Below are 15,003 nucleotides of genomic sequence, written 5' to 3'. Positions count from 1 at the left end.
TAAATGAGGTTTCCTCTGTAATACAGAATATGGGAGATAATTTTAATTTCAGTATTTTGTTGTTAACAACTGAAAAATCAGGAATACTTTAGGTATTACTAAAGACATACACAAGTACAGCATTACATTTTTATATATATATATATTAATGGCACTAAGTAGGACTGTGGAAAATATGGTCACAGTTGTGATGCAAGATATATATATACATAATGGCCCCCATTTTTTTTACATATTTGTTCTTAGGACTTATTTTTAGATGTATTTTCTATCAGTTCTATTGTGTTAGTAGCAACATATTATGTAATTGCTTTTGTCTTTTAGTATTACATTTCTATATGAGCTCCTGGTGTATGTACTGCATGTCTTATGACATGACTTAATGGCTTTCACACCTATATTAGCACAAACATATCTTTTTTTCTAAACCTGGGATTGTATGATGTCATCTTTGGCCTTCTTGCAAGCTTTATTTAAGGTAACAAGCAAGGGTGCAGGAGAGCTGCTTAAAGCATTTAAAATGAATTTTCCATTTTATGCAGGATGAGTACCGCTACTCAAAAGCTGTCCCGCTCATGGTAAGTTCAGTTTCTTTTAAAGATACAGCACATGTCCTTTATAAAGCCTTGGTCTGACTGCTCTTATACCATTCTAGGCAATGTTTTAGCTACAGCAAAATGAAAAAATGATGGCAGATGTATTAACCCTCAAATGTACTAGCTCTTTCATTAATCTTAATAATCTCTGACTATAATATCCCATATGATATATTGCGTCATAAAATTCTATTCAAGCCTAAAATGAAACAAACTGTAAGGGTACCTTCACATGTAGCGTAATGACTGTAGATTTTACCCCAGTAGTAATTCTGTAGCCATTGCACATGCATCAGAAACCAACCAAAAAAAAAATGCAGAGCGTTGCAAAAGTTTCTGCTGATAATCCGCATCCGTATTTATTTCCCATGTTACAAATCTGCAGGTAAATATTCAACATATTATGGTACCTCTAGGCTCCCTAATACTGTGTTAGGCTTTCCACACTGTGAGATAGGAGAAATCTGCTGCAGTTCCGCTGCAAATGATCTATTTCCATGTTGATCACATAATCGGTAATCAACTTTTAATTAAAATATGCTTAACCAGTAACCTTGTACTAAAAATCATGTGATTGGTTACAAAAAAAATTCCTGAAAACCCTCGACCTAAGATATCTCTTATTTGGGACCTTCCCTAATTAGCCATGGTGATGCTTCTACAAAGTGCCCCTCACTTTCTGGGGGACCCAGTCTGCCCTTGTATTACACAGCAAGCCAATTAGATCTGCAGTGACAGAATCTGGGTCAATTGTATTTTTTTATGTTTAATTATATACAGTATGTAATGTGGTAGGATTTCTATATTGATTTAACTCACTCTATTGAGATTATATAGATATATTTTATTTTACATATGAAGATATTATACCGTAAATGCTACATAAAAACAAAACTTTATTTTAATCACATACGTTTTTTATGACAAAACTATTATTTACTAAATTGTTTGCTCCTGGAATAATGACTGTATTGATCACATGGTACTAGATAGACAGGAATCTATAGTATAGGTTACATTAGATATATTAGATCAGTTGATGTCCAACACTCTGGACTGATGTTGAACACCAAATGATCTGGTATTAATGACTTTGAAAACTCCTTTAATGCATGGCTGTTGTACATCGGGATTCTAAGATCTGACTTCCCCATTTAAAGGAAATCTACCATTTGTTTTTATGCATTGTGAACCAAACATACCTTGAGAATGCTTGCTTGCGACGCTGATGCAGAAACATATCTTGTTTAATCCATGAATTGAGTGGTTTTGCTGAAAAAACAATTATAAAATTATGATAATGAGGATCTGTCGCTTCAGTGGCTGTTCGGCGCTTCTCCTCTTACCCTAAGTATGCACTGCTCCAGAGAATGATGTAATAACTGTGTTGTCCCGGTCAGGCAGAAGTAATCAATCGCTGCATCATCCCCCAGTTGCTGTATATGAGTCATCCAGCTCAGGTTGATTAGTCCTGTGTTAACAGTTCTGGAAGTTCTGTTTAATGTGTTTATGAATGGCAGTCAGCATCCAACCTAGCTTTCCCAAGGTCCTGAGTTTATAATTGTTTTTTGAGCAAAACCACTCGGATCAGGGATTAAACAAGATATGTTTCTGTACCGGTGGATCAGTATATCTACAGTATTCTCAAGGTATGTTTGGTTCACAATGCATGGAATCAAATGGTAGATTCCCTTTAAATTGAAAATTTTAGACTGCTCTGAAACAGTATAAAAATATAAAAAGATATGTTATTTTTGCTGTATAAAATAGAATTGTGTATTGATGTACTTTTCACTGCAAACAACAAACAAAGAGGATATTTGGAGTAATTTTGATATTCATGTGTATCCTGCAGATGCCAGATTTAAAAGATTTACAATAGAACCAAACAGGATTTTATAGCCATTTATAGATACAAATTGTGTCTTGTGTTATATTATTCTCACCACTTACTCCATAGGAATCCCATTCTGGGATAATATATATTATTATAGAGATTAGGAATAGTTAAGTAATTGAGGTAACTGCTTGCAGTCATCTGTGCAGGTGTACTGTGAATATAATAAGCAGGTTGAGCAGCTGTTATTGTAGGTGTCTACATGCGCCATGTGGATTATTATGTATAGTATAACACCTTCCATGATTAAGTGTGTTTCTGAAAAAGTCTGACACAGTTTTTATAGTCAAAATTCCTAAATGCATTTACATGAATATTTTGCAGCCTAGAAGGTAATGCACTAATAGACAGTAAATAAAATCAAATTCTATATACTGTCCTCATATGGAGCCCTGATATATAAATATATAAAAAGATCACAAAAACGACATATTGTCAGTTATTATTATTATTTATTTATAGAACACGATTAATTCCATGGTACGGTACAATCAATATGGGATTCACATACATAGAGATAAGTACAAATACAAAACTACAGAGATCTGGAACAGTTTACCAGCTTATTTCAAGCAAAATACAACAGTGCAGGTATATATAGTAACATAGGGAGGTAATTCATCATAAGCCGGTGCTGGTGCATCAGCGTATGATAAAGACCACGCCCCCTCCCTCCCCTCCACGTGGCGGAGGCGTAGGCCACTTGATGTATCTGCTAGGCAGACCTGCTAGTAGGCAAAAATACACCAGGACTGACCATTTATTCACAGGATTTTAGAGTATGCATTACGGGGCAAGAACACCTCATGCCGACACACACTGCCAGTGCCCACGCTCACTGGTGGAGATCACAAAAATAATCTCAATTTCTAACGTTGCACAAGAAATTTTGCTTATTTCAATGCTTCTACACCAGAAACGCTGATAAATTCCCTTCAAATTGATGACATCATTAGTGTAATTACAGAGCGTAAACAAGAGCAAAGAGCATGTGACTAGTCTCAAAAGCTCAACGATAGCATTTTATAAAGTAACCATAATCATGTCCACAAAATGTGATATAAGATTATTCTGTGTATACTGGCATCTGTGAGGGAGATACCTTAGCCAATCAGCTTCTGTGACCCAGTAATTAGATCTTGGGGAGCACACCAAAACAGTGGCATTTGTTGAGTGCCAGAGCGCATGACACAACTTCTGATGATATAGATAAGAATTGCCACATAAGGCGCCATACGCAGTGGTGCCATACATAAAAAGGCATATTCATGCCACATTCATGAGCCTTAAACCAAACCTGATACAAAACCTTTAACAGCCATTAAATAGAATAGTGTAAGTATTTTTATATTTCTTTTTGAGCTGCCCCCCCCCCCTCCTTCCCCAGTAGGATTTATTTTTAATTGTAAATTTCATAACTTGGATAGACACTAGCTTGTATGATATCTACCATAAAATTAGCTGATATCACTCTGTGTGCACTATGTGGGCCATAAACAGGGGAATGAGATTCTCTGCAGTTCACGGCAGTCATTTTCTATTGCCATCGGCAAAGACAGGCAGGAATAGGACATAACTATAGTCTGTGGGCAGTAGTGGATTATATAGGCGGTTTGGGTGGAAGTTTGGGGTCCAAGTGGCCCACAACCACCCAAACCAGTAACCAAATTTTATAGTGAGAAGGACATTCACCCATGAATCCTCATACATATGTTCCTGTGAACACAAGAACCATTTTAGGACTTTTGAAGATCTCCAACGGTTCTGAAAGCAGGCAAAAAGGACACATCCTCCATTCCCAGAGAATCTTGATTCTAGTACCATATTAAGGAATTCAATTTCCCACTTGTTGGCGCTATAATATTCCTACAGCCCAGGACCCATGGCAGTCTCTGTGGCACAGACAGTCTGCCAAGTTGACCAAGCCCAATAGAACTCAACCAGGACATATTTAGAATGTTTGACCAGCACTAACAATAACTAATTTAAACTGCTACCCCACCCTCTCCTCCATAAACTTAGGCCTAAAATGAAAGCTCATATTTCCAGTCCGCTGGTCAGGGAAAGATTTGGCTTCGCGGTGAAAGTCAGTTTAGGAAGAAACTGAGATGACTGGATAAAGAAGCATTTCCTACTGATACATTATGTTATAGAGTTTGTTATATTCACTTCTACTGTTGAATTGTGTAGATTATTAAAAGCTTTACCATATAACAAAAATTGACTGCTTCATTTTTTGACAAGCCTTTGTGTGACTAGTTACATTGAACCATTGTAACATCATTTTTGTATCATCTGTAGTCAGTAATAATATAATTAAATGTTGTGCCAATGTCTTACCCAGGTCCTGAGAACAGCCCACCCGAGAGCCCTGTTCCTGCCTGCTCCCAGCAGCAAGTGATCCAGCATAACACCATCACAACTTCTTCTTCTGTCAGTGATATGGTTGGAAGCTCCTCTCTAAACCCTCTTGCCAACCACAGAACAGACATAAATCCCATTCTCTGAAATAATGGGGTCAAGAACTGCCTTCGGGAGTTTGGTATTAAATCAGATCTTCCATTTTTATGAACTTTTTTTCAACTTTATTTGAAACCTGGAAGTCTCTTCAGTCATTGAAAGACCGTACCTACCCTTTTTTATAGTATTCAATGTTTTTGTCTTTTTTGTGTCTAAGAAAAGGGATTTATGACATTATCATGCAGTTTTGAGAAGCGCGTGATGCTTTCTCAGTGTTCTGATACAGTGTATTTGTTTATGAACTGCCGCATTTATGTACATAGCTACTTTTTTGTTGTTTTTTGCTTCTTTTTTTCATTGGCCTGAACCATTTCTTATTATAAAAAAATATATGAATCTAAAAAAAATAGGTTAATAGCCATTTCTGCTCAAAGACCAAATCTAAGTAGCCATTTTCTGGGGTAGAATTTTTGAGAATTTGTTCAACTCTTCACCCAATGTAAACAGAGTGAATGGCTGCTTCCCCTTTTTGTGGAACCCTTCAACATGTAGCATTGTAAAGTCAAGTACAGCATCATCTGTTACATTTCCAGTAAATTATTCTTTACATTCTTTCAAAATTATTATATTTGCATAACGAAATGTAGATAACTGTTATCTATGTAAAATAGTGGCCCACATGCATCCAACCTGTGTTACAGATATATATTTCCAATAGCAACAAATCAGAGTCCTTCACTTCTGGGGCAGTTTAGAAAGTAAGACATTAATTTGGTTATTTGGTATGGGCATAAAGTTGTCTTACATTGGGCCCCTGAAGGCAGATTTATCGACTGGATCACAAGGTCATAAAAGGGTTTCAAGTGATATATCTTTGAATAAGTTCAGATTAGGGACTCCGACAGACACTTTTTTTTATTTTTACTTTTAAAAATAGGAGTAATATCAATGTGGTTTCCTACTGTAGATTCCTAGTTTTAGGTGCATTTACATGGATGTATATTCAGTATGTTTCATACAAAAACCTTTTGGAAGTTTTCAATAGAAGTTATTGCCATAGACCAAAAATACACCTGCATAAATGCCATCTTTAAGACTTATTAAAGGAGATGTTCAGGAATACAACTTTTTTTTATATATATAGCTGGGGGTGGGTGGCATTGAAATTAATAAAACGCATGTACTCACCACTGTCTGTGCTCCCGTCCTGTTTACAGAGGTTGGTAGGGCCATCCCAACCATATCCATGCACCTGTTACAGCATTAGTTTTAAGCAGTATCGGTTGTGGTCAGGACAGAAGTGACAGGTGGTGTTGCGGCTTAAAGGACATCTACCACCAGGATGAAAGACTATGCCTGAGGCTAATTTGCATACTGACCTTCATCCTGGTGGAAGATGCCTTTTAAAGCCATTCTCCCCCCTCCATATATAGAAATATTCTATACTTGGACAACTCCTTTAATGAAGGTATATTGATGGATATGTAGATTTTTTTTTTAAATCATAATCAGATCACTGTTTTGGTACACTCATGTTTTGTAGCTAAATATACATTTCCACCATAAAGCTATAATATAATGTTCTGAATGAGGCCTTAGACACCTTTATTATGAGTCACGACATTTGAAAAATGTTTTTATACCGCAACAACATCTCTCCCTACAGCAGTATTGATAAAACTGTCTCATCAGGTATTATACAGACAAATTTAGCCATTTCTGTATTTTATTGCAAATATGAGCAGCCATTTTGAATGTTTAGGCCTCTATATAATATTTTGGCCTTATATTGGTCTACAACCTTTGTGTGTTCACCAAATGACTGTGTGAGTTCAAATACCATACAATAAGGATTCTTCTTAAAAATAGTGCCTATTGCACCCAATTAGCAATGATTTTATAAAGCAATTTACCAAAGGTAACTTTTTTTCTAATATGCAACACATTGGACCTCATGTATTAAGATGATCTGTGAAACATGGTGTGATGTTACATCTAGTTTAGTTTTAGTTTACTAACGGAATCCTCGAATTGCTATGGGTGACTGTTAAGAGACTGTGAGTCAAGCAAAAAAAATTAGCCAAGGATGTGAATCCCCAGTTCCAGGCCGTTTGGCCTTTCCATTATACTTTCTGTTTTAGGAGAGCAAAATGGAAACTTTGCCGTCATCCGTCAATGCCCTCAGGCGGCCTCAGATACCAGTAACTGACTGTAGAGGCCATGTACTGTAGGTAACAGAGGCTGACAAGGAGAACCAGAGCAGCAGTACTGGAATGGGTGGGGGTAAATATTGATAACTAATGCTTCTCTCATAATCTTCTCCCATTTTTCACATTTTTATACATGGGGTCCCATGAGTTTTATTGGTTTTACTTTGTTATAAATTTATCCAGAAGGTGCTGCATCAAGGCTCATGTTTACATGAACATTACAGATCTGTATATGAAATTACACTTGATAAGTATCTGTAATATAGACCCACAGTCTTTTGTGGGGACCTAGGGATTGCCTTTGATTCCCTATTGTCTCTGCTGTGTCTCTGTTTTTCTTACGTTTTTTCTCAGTGATGCATCAGTCTTCCCTCTATGTCCGCCAAAAAACCCCCTGAAGGTTTAACATTGCCTTAAAAAGACAACACCTGGTTTTTCAGCCTCACCAGTGACAAAAAATTGATGTTTTTTGCGGACCCATAGACTAATTTTTTCATTGACGGATCAGTAAAAATACAAGCTAATGTGAAAACAGCAATAGAAATCAACGGGTCTGTGAGGTAACCGCAGGAGTCACTGAACCACGGACGTGAAAAACAATGGACTTGAAAAACAACGCCCCCTTAAAAGGGTTGTCCACTTTCAGCAAATCATTGATATTGTTTGTAAAATTAAGAGTTATACAATTTTCCACTATACCTGCTGCATAAATTCTTCACAGCTATCTAGATTTCTACTTGCTGTCATTCAACCGGAAGCTCCATTATTTACTTCCTGTGGATAAAAACCTGTCCATGGTCATGTGTCATACAGAAAGTATATTAGAAAATGTTATGAATTTATATAACGATATCAATTATATGCTGAATGTGAACAACCCCTTTAAACAAGGTACAGTCTACAATTCTTCCCACTACATAAAAAACTGAAAAAGTAAACTATTGCCTAATTTTTACCCCCAAATATTAACCCTAAAGCATTGGCCAGTACCATAAGCCTGAAACTATCTGCCACATATACATCCTGCCTATAAAAAGTAAAATGTTTCTTCAATAATAACGCTACTACAATATAACGAATATTTTGTGTGTTCTACACTCCACATAACCCCTCTCCAGGTCTAATGTGCACTGTACTTTCTTTAATTTAACCCAGTCAACCAAAACAATGTACAGGCCTTTTTATACATTATATATAAATATATAAATAAGCATATATATTTTTAAGCGAGCATTTACTTTGAAATTGTTTAGTCCAATGCTTTCTTTTTTATTGCTTTTCTACATTTTATGGGAAATCAGATAGCCTTTTATAAAAAAAAAAATGGAACATATATATTAGTACACCATGTGTAAAAAAAAAAAATATTCTATACTTTTAAAATGCCCCAGGGTGCTAATTTAGTTAGATTTTTTTTTTTTTAATGGAGAGAACATAAGTAAAATTATATGAACATAAGCACTAATGGTAACGCAAGCATCATAGTTTATGTTACCTTTGAATCAAGCTTTATGGATTGGTTCTGTTTCCTCAGTTAAAATAATGTATTTTTTTTCTTCTTTTTTTTTTAATCAAAAGGAAAAAAAAATAAGGTTCAGCTGTTCTTTGCGCGTCTGAGTTTTCTCAATTTTGTAGCTTGACAGTTTGACATGTGTATACCTTGTGGCTCAGGCATGTCTGTTTTTTATGCTAAACCAACAAGCTGACTAGTGTCAGTCTATATTGCTATACAGTTCGCCATTGCGTTTCAGACTGTTGACCTTCACATGTAGTCACAGGCCGTGATGCGCGTTAGTCATGTTTGCGGGAACATCAAACCAAAAGGCCATAGTAATTATATATATCCCAATACTTGCCGCCATATGGACCAAGCACCTTTAATTGCAGTTCATGTGATTTGCACAATATGTATATACTTTGTGATGTCTTGATCTTCAGCTGAAAACCCCCCCGTTTCACCTCAAAATGTCAAGTGTGTGTCTGTGTCATAGAGGACTGTACTAGGGATATAGCAAAATTTAGTTTGTTATTTGGCACTTCTCATTGTGATATTACCTATGATTTTACATGGGACTGTAAGTAAACCTACTGCATTACTGAGAAAGCAGTCCCAAAGATATTTTACCGATTTAGCACTTTTACATCTGTATTTACAAGTGCTAACCCACTTTTTCTGGTGATTTTATCTAATAAATTATTCCACGATTCAGGAGATTTCAAAAATGTATGAATGGTTAAAACGTGAGTGGTGCACTAAATTCTAAAAGGGATTTATTGAAAAGTAAAAAAAAAAAAAAACTTTATCCTTAACCCTTTGAGGTAGGCTTAAAGATGGGTGCTGCAGAGGGTGACAAAAAAGGGTATTTATACTCTCCAGCTTTCATTTTTACTTTGTTACAGTCTCCCAGTCAGAAGTGCCATGGGTCACAGGACCTGCGGAGGCTATTCAGTGACGTTCCGGAAGTGACTCGTGATGTAGACATCCCAGGAGTTGCTTGAACTGGTAACTAGAGCAGTATAGGCACTTTTTTTTTATTAGCCCCTTTCCTTCCTCTCAGGGAAGGGGTATTTAAATAAGAAATTATTACCCATCTAAGCAACAAAGGACTGCATGCTCCATCACCAGCACATATGACACGAGAACCTACTGTACATGTTGACTTCAGTTGTCCTGATTCAAAACCACCAAAATTGTACCCATGCTTTAGTTGTGACTGCAACACTGGATGTAGATCGGTCAATATAATAAGATTGGATGTCTAAAGCCACATTTACTACTCTTGTCTAATTGATGCTGGAAAAGTCTAATACATTTCGGACAACAGAATACCATATATTGACCCCCATTATTTCTGTGCATTCACCTAAGCCTTTATATTAGTAAATCTTCCTCATTGTGAGGTTGAAGCAGAGGCGCTCCTCTCCTCTCCCCTCCCATCTCCACAGGAAGCTGGTTGGCCACACCACGAATCTGGGAGGGACCTGCTCTATCTTTTGTGGTGTGATGACCTGGCTCGATCACGGTGCCGTGAGATACAGAATGTTCACTACATTGTGACCACTCACAATAAACCTCATTGGTGACTGTGAGCTACTGGCCATTTTTGTGGCTAGCTCATGGCCGTTTTTATGGTCGTGTGCATGAGGCCTAAGACCCACAATCAAGTAACTTTTCTGTTTTTAAACACCATCAACCTAGCTCAGGTTACCATTGACCATTTCACCTACTGATGCCCATTTTAGAAAACTGTGTACAGTACATGTGGTTTTGCGTCTACTGAACTGTTATGCCCATGAGATGCCACTTTCAGTGCTTAGGGTCGTGACTCTAGGTTTTAAATTATTTCTATAAACATTTGTACATGAGAAGTCTCATCATTACTGATCTTCTCAATCTGATAGCCTTGTTATACAATTTTTTTTAAAAACAATACTTTATGAAATGTCACGTGTTACAGCATAGAACAAACTGGGCATTCTGGGAAGTGTGTGGGGAGAGAGCAGAGCGCAGTGAATCCGTGTCAGAATTCCGTCTTAATTTGTGTGGTAAATGCCTCACTTCACATTGATAAAGGTTTTAAAACAGTTTTTTATATACTAGAACAATGAAAAGGACATGGTCTAATAAAAGGGGACATGGCTTTGGGCGATAGTGGCATACACCAAAAATTATGCGAACACACCACAATTTGGCACTTTTTGTGGTGTAAACTGGCGTCGTACTTTAAACACTTTGGATAAATCTGCCTCTTTCAGTTCCTATTACAAATTTATTTGTGTTTTTGGTCATTTTGTCTGAGTGACCCAAACCTTTGCTTGTTTAAACCACATCCACTATTATAAGGGTATAAGATGGAGCCTGGACCAATCGATATTCAAAGCCATTTATTAGTAATGTATTTGGTGATAACCTAGTGCAAACTGCAACTGCAGACTTTGCCTTATGTCTTTGCTCTAAGAACCTGCACTATAATATGTAGAATTATGAGCTATATGCAATGTCTATAAAAAATAGAAACAGAAATCTGCAAATGTTTTGCACCAGGTTTGCACTAAATGATATTTTGCATACTGTGTGTATAACCATCGGGAGAGGCATTTTATACAGGAAGAAAAAGCCATTTTGTATGTTCGCTGCCTGATATAAATCTGTACTGTCTGAATTGTTTCTATATTGGATCTTGTTAGGCTTACCAGCACAATATGTGAGTGATGAAGCTGCATACTAGTCATGGTTCAATAAATGGTACATACACATACTCAATATAGACTGTTCCATTAATCTTTTCTCATAGGCTTTCAGTGTAAGCCACATTATAAAAATACAGTATGTCCTTCAAAATATGGAAAATTGTTCCTAATGATAATCGTTGAGTTTTGTATTTCACTTTGTACAGGATCTGAGCTTAAAGGGAACCTGTCAGCAGAAACCACTACCAGTATGTTGTCAAGCAGACCTTACCTTCCAGATCTTGATCTTTCATCTTCAAGCGTGAAGTGATAATTAAATTGGTTGTTTAAAGTCATGGAGGTGGAGAAGTCAGCACTGAAGTCAAGCTCTCGCTGCCTCAGAATTCCCCCCATGAGCATAATTAACTGTCCTTTGTCCAGGGACATAATAATCGACTCTCCAGAAGTCTGGTGTATGATGTCATGCACAGCAGATGGGGAGTGAAGTAAGGAGAGCTTGACTTCAGTGCTAAATTCTCTGCCTTCACCTATTTTATCTCTCATTTCCAATTTGATTTTTCTAGATGTGACCACACTGAACTATAAAAGAAAAATGACAACATACAGGTAGTGGGTTAATAGGGTAATTTCGGCTGAAAAGTTACCTTTAAATGGATATTTTGATCACATCAAGTTATACCATATGCACAAGAAGGGAATAGCTTGCTGATTAGTAGGCAGAGGTCTGCTTTACCCTCTAATTATTGGACTGAGACCTACTACAATCCGCAAGTCTTCCTGTATGTAGAAGATAACATCTTGTGACTGGAATACCACCCAAAAAAATTTGTTAGGCTATGTACATGTCACATTCTGATTATCCACTTAATTTAGCAGATATACTTAAACTATGTTTCCATAAATGTTTAGAATATGATAGAAGCGTAACATGAACATAGCCTAACATTACACTATAGCCATGCCACCTGATTCTTTGCAACTCACCTTCAGGTAAAGGATACATAACCTAAAAAAATCACCAAGTTAGGGCTAATTTATGTAACATATTGTTAAATTAAACTGTCTTTTAAAAACCTGCCATGTTTGTTTACGATAAAAATTGCTGGGGTTTTATTATTAAATGATATACTGAAAATGTTACCATCAACCAATCAGGTCATAGCTCTCATTTCAACTGCACTTATGGAAAGCAGCTAGGATCTGATTGGTTGCTAGTGGCAACACCACCGCTTCTTGTTGTGCTAGTTTTTGTACATACGGTCCACAGTTATCTTTGGCAAGATTCTTGCTGGTCTCATTGTGAGATATATAAGTTTTTGCATCTGTAACAGAACAAATAAAAAATACATTTATAGATTTTACTGTGATGATCATATCTTTAACCAAAGAAATGTAATAAATGGATGTTTTGATATGCTGTGTGTGGAGATATGATGGATCGTTTGAAAGATTGTTCTTTGTCTTGCTTGGCACTAGCTGTGGAAATAATACTGATATCTATGCCCACCCAGTTTTATACTGAATTAGACTAGGATCTCATCATTTCAATGTGCCCCATTCCAGCTGAGGTTACATGAGATCATTAACAGTTCTGTCCTTGTAGTCGAGTTTCAACATATGTTTTGCTTGGTGTTATTGATTTTATGGCATTGCCATCTGCGTAAGAGGCCCCTTCAGGAGCATCCGTAAAAATGTTTAATTTGCCAGGAAAAGTATTACCATATGTAATAATATCCCAATTCTGAAATTGGGATATTATAATATTCCATAATATCCCATTGTAAAGCCAAGGGAGGTGTCTGGTTTCCCCAAGTGCACGACCATGTGCTGTGCATCTCTATGGAGAGGGGAGGGGCTGGGCGGGCACACGTTTGTATTAGCCTTAAATTTATGCTTTAGAAGGTGTGAGCTGTGGTCGGGACAGCACCATCAGCTTTTGTATACTCAAAGAGACTCAACAGTGACAGGCGGTCCATGGCTGATGGGAGTGCGGAGAGAGGCGAGTGTGAGATGTTTATTATCTTTACAGCCTCCTCCCAGATTCATATAACTTTTTGTCATTCCTGGACAACCCCTTCAATTACTGGATCATAAAATAATATGATTTATAATCATTCTATCCTTGCTGTTATAAATATCACCTCTCCATGCATTGACTTCCCACTGGACTTATGGTTATTATAGACAATTTCAAGGGATTTTCCATGGAAGTTAAAGATACTTGAAAGAGGTGAACACAAGGTTCATCATTTAAAAAAGATTGCTGTCCTGTTTCAATGCCACTCTCTGATACTGCGCACATCCCTATTGTTCTTTTATTCCAACCCATAATGGAAATAGCTGGAGATGCCATTGGTGCCAGTTAATGGCTTACCCAAGTCACATATGTGGTTTTGTGATTGGTTGAGTGGGCATCTCAAACAGAATTTACTCTATGTTGACCGACACCAGGATTTGAAGATCACATCCTTAGTTTTTATTATAGACATGACAGTTATAAACTTTAGGAAGTGTTGTATATTAAAAAAAAGGATGCACCCAATTGGCTTAAGGGGGGTTGCTCTACACAAATCCATTTTCAGACGCACGAATAAGGTCTACCCAATTTCAGCAAAATAAAGAGAATAGATATCCTCTTAAATAATAATCCAAAAAATAATACATTGGGTTTTAAATCCAGTCCTGCAATAAGTCTATGCTCCTGGTTTGTGCAAAAGAAAATTCTAAGCATATGTGGAAGACGAGAATTTGGTGAGGAGTTATTAAATTAACAAGTCAATATAATTACTGTTGAGCAAAGATTAATGGTGCATACCTATAAAGATAGGAGGTGGAATGTGTCTGGAGCTCTGAATAATGACCGTTCACTTTCTTAACCTTTATGTAGCTGCCTGACTAAACAGGATTAGTAAACTGATACCTTCACCTGAGTTATGAAACACATTGTAACTCTGAGTAAACTTGACTTTAAGGACACAGAGATTAATAGTTCTCCTGAAACAAATCACCCATCTGGTTGTGTTCCTGTATCCCCCCCTTTTCAGATACTTCTCATTTATAGGAGAAAAGAAATAAAATAGTTTTAAATACAAAGAAACCTCCGAGTCACAAATGTTAAAGAGCTTGTAACATTTTTTTTATTATATATGTAAACTGATCAGATCGAAAGGTGATTTTTTGGCTGGAGATTTACACTGGGCATTCATTTTCATATGGGGAATGTTCAGAACTAGAGATGAGCGAGCACTAAAATGCTCGGGTGCTCGTTATTCGAGACAAACTTTTCCTGATGCTCGAGTACTCGTCTCGAATAACGAGCCCCATTGAAGTCAATGGGAGACCCGAGCATTTTTTTAATAAAACTGAACAGTAAAAGAACAGTGCAAAAAAAAAAAAATTCCAGATGTTTGCAGATGTTTTACTTGTAAGAACACATTGAAATAACACTATTCTTCACTTTGCAGTTGTTCGCGCGTGTCTCCCGCTAAGTTAGGAGATGTGCACGAACATCTGGAATGTGAAGAATAGTGTTATTTCAATGTGTTCTGCACTTAAATGTTCCTGTGTTCACTGTTTTTAATGTTTTAATTCTATTCTTCACATTGCAGGTGTGCGCGTGTCTCCCGATAGGTTCGGAGATACGCGCGCA

At 36.9% G+C, this 15,003-nt stretch overlaps 1 protein-coding gene across 6 annotated transcripts in view; it reads left to right on the top strand.

The window, feature by feature from the left end:
• The window catches only part of CREB5 (cAMP responsive element binding protein 5), a 328,890-nt gene extending 319,408 nt beyond the window's left edge, over positions 1-9,482 (top strand). For 5 of the 6 annotated variants that reach the window (XM_072153716.1, XM_072153718.1, XM_072153714.1 and 2 more), the window contains one exon: positions 4,838-9,482. In XM_072153716.1, coding sequence (XP_072009817.1) covers positions 4,838-5,001 — 164 coding nt within the window. In that variant the 3' untranslated portion in view covers positions 5,002-9,482. Of the gene's footprint in view, positions 1-542; positions 579-4,837 lie in introns of all 6 variants that reach the window. The other variant, XM_072153719.1, reaches the window with a different exon arrangement.
• Positions 9,483-15,003: the final 5,521 nt, after the last annotated feature.

This window comes from Engystomops pustulosus, chromosome 5 (genome assembly GCF_040894005.1).
Source record: "Engystomops pustulosus chromosome 5, aEngPut4.maternal, whole genome shotgun sequence".
Taxonomy (NCBI): Eukaryota; Metazoa; Chordata; class Amphibia; order Anura; family Leptodactylidae; genus Engystomops; species Engystomops pustulosus.
This window is presented reverse-complemented; position numbering and strand designations above follow the sequence as displayed.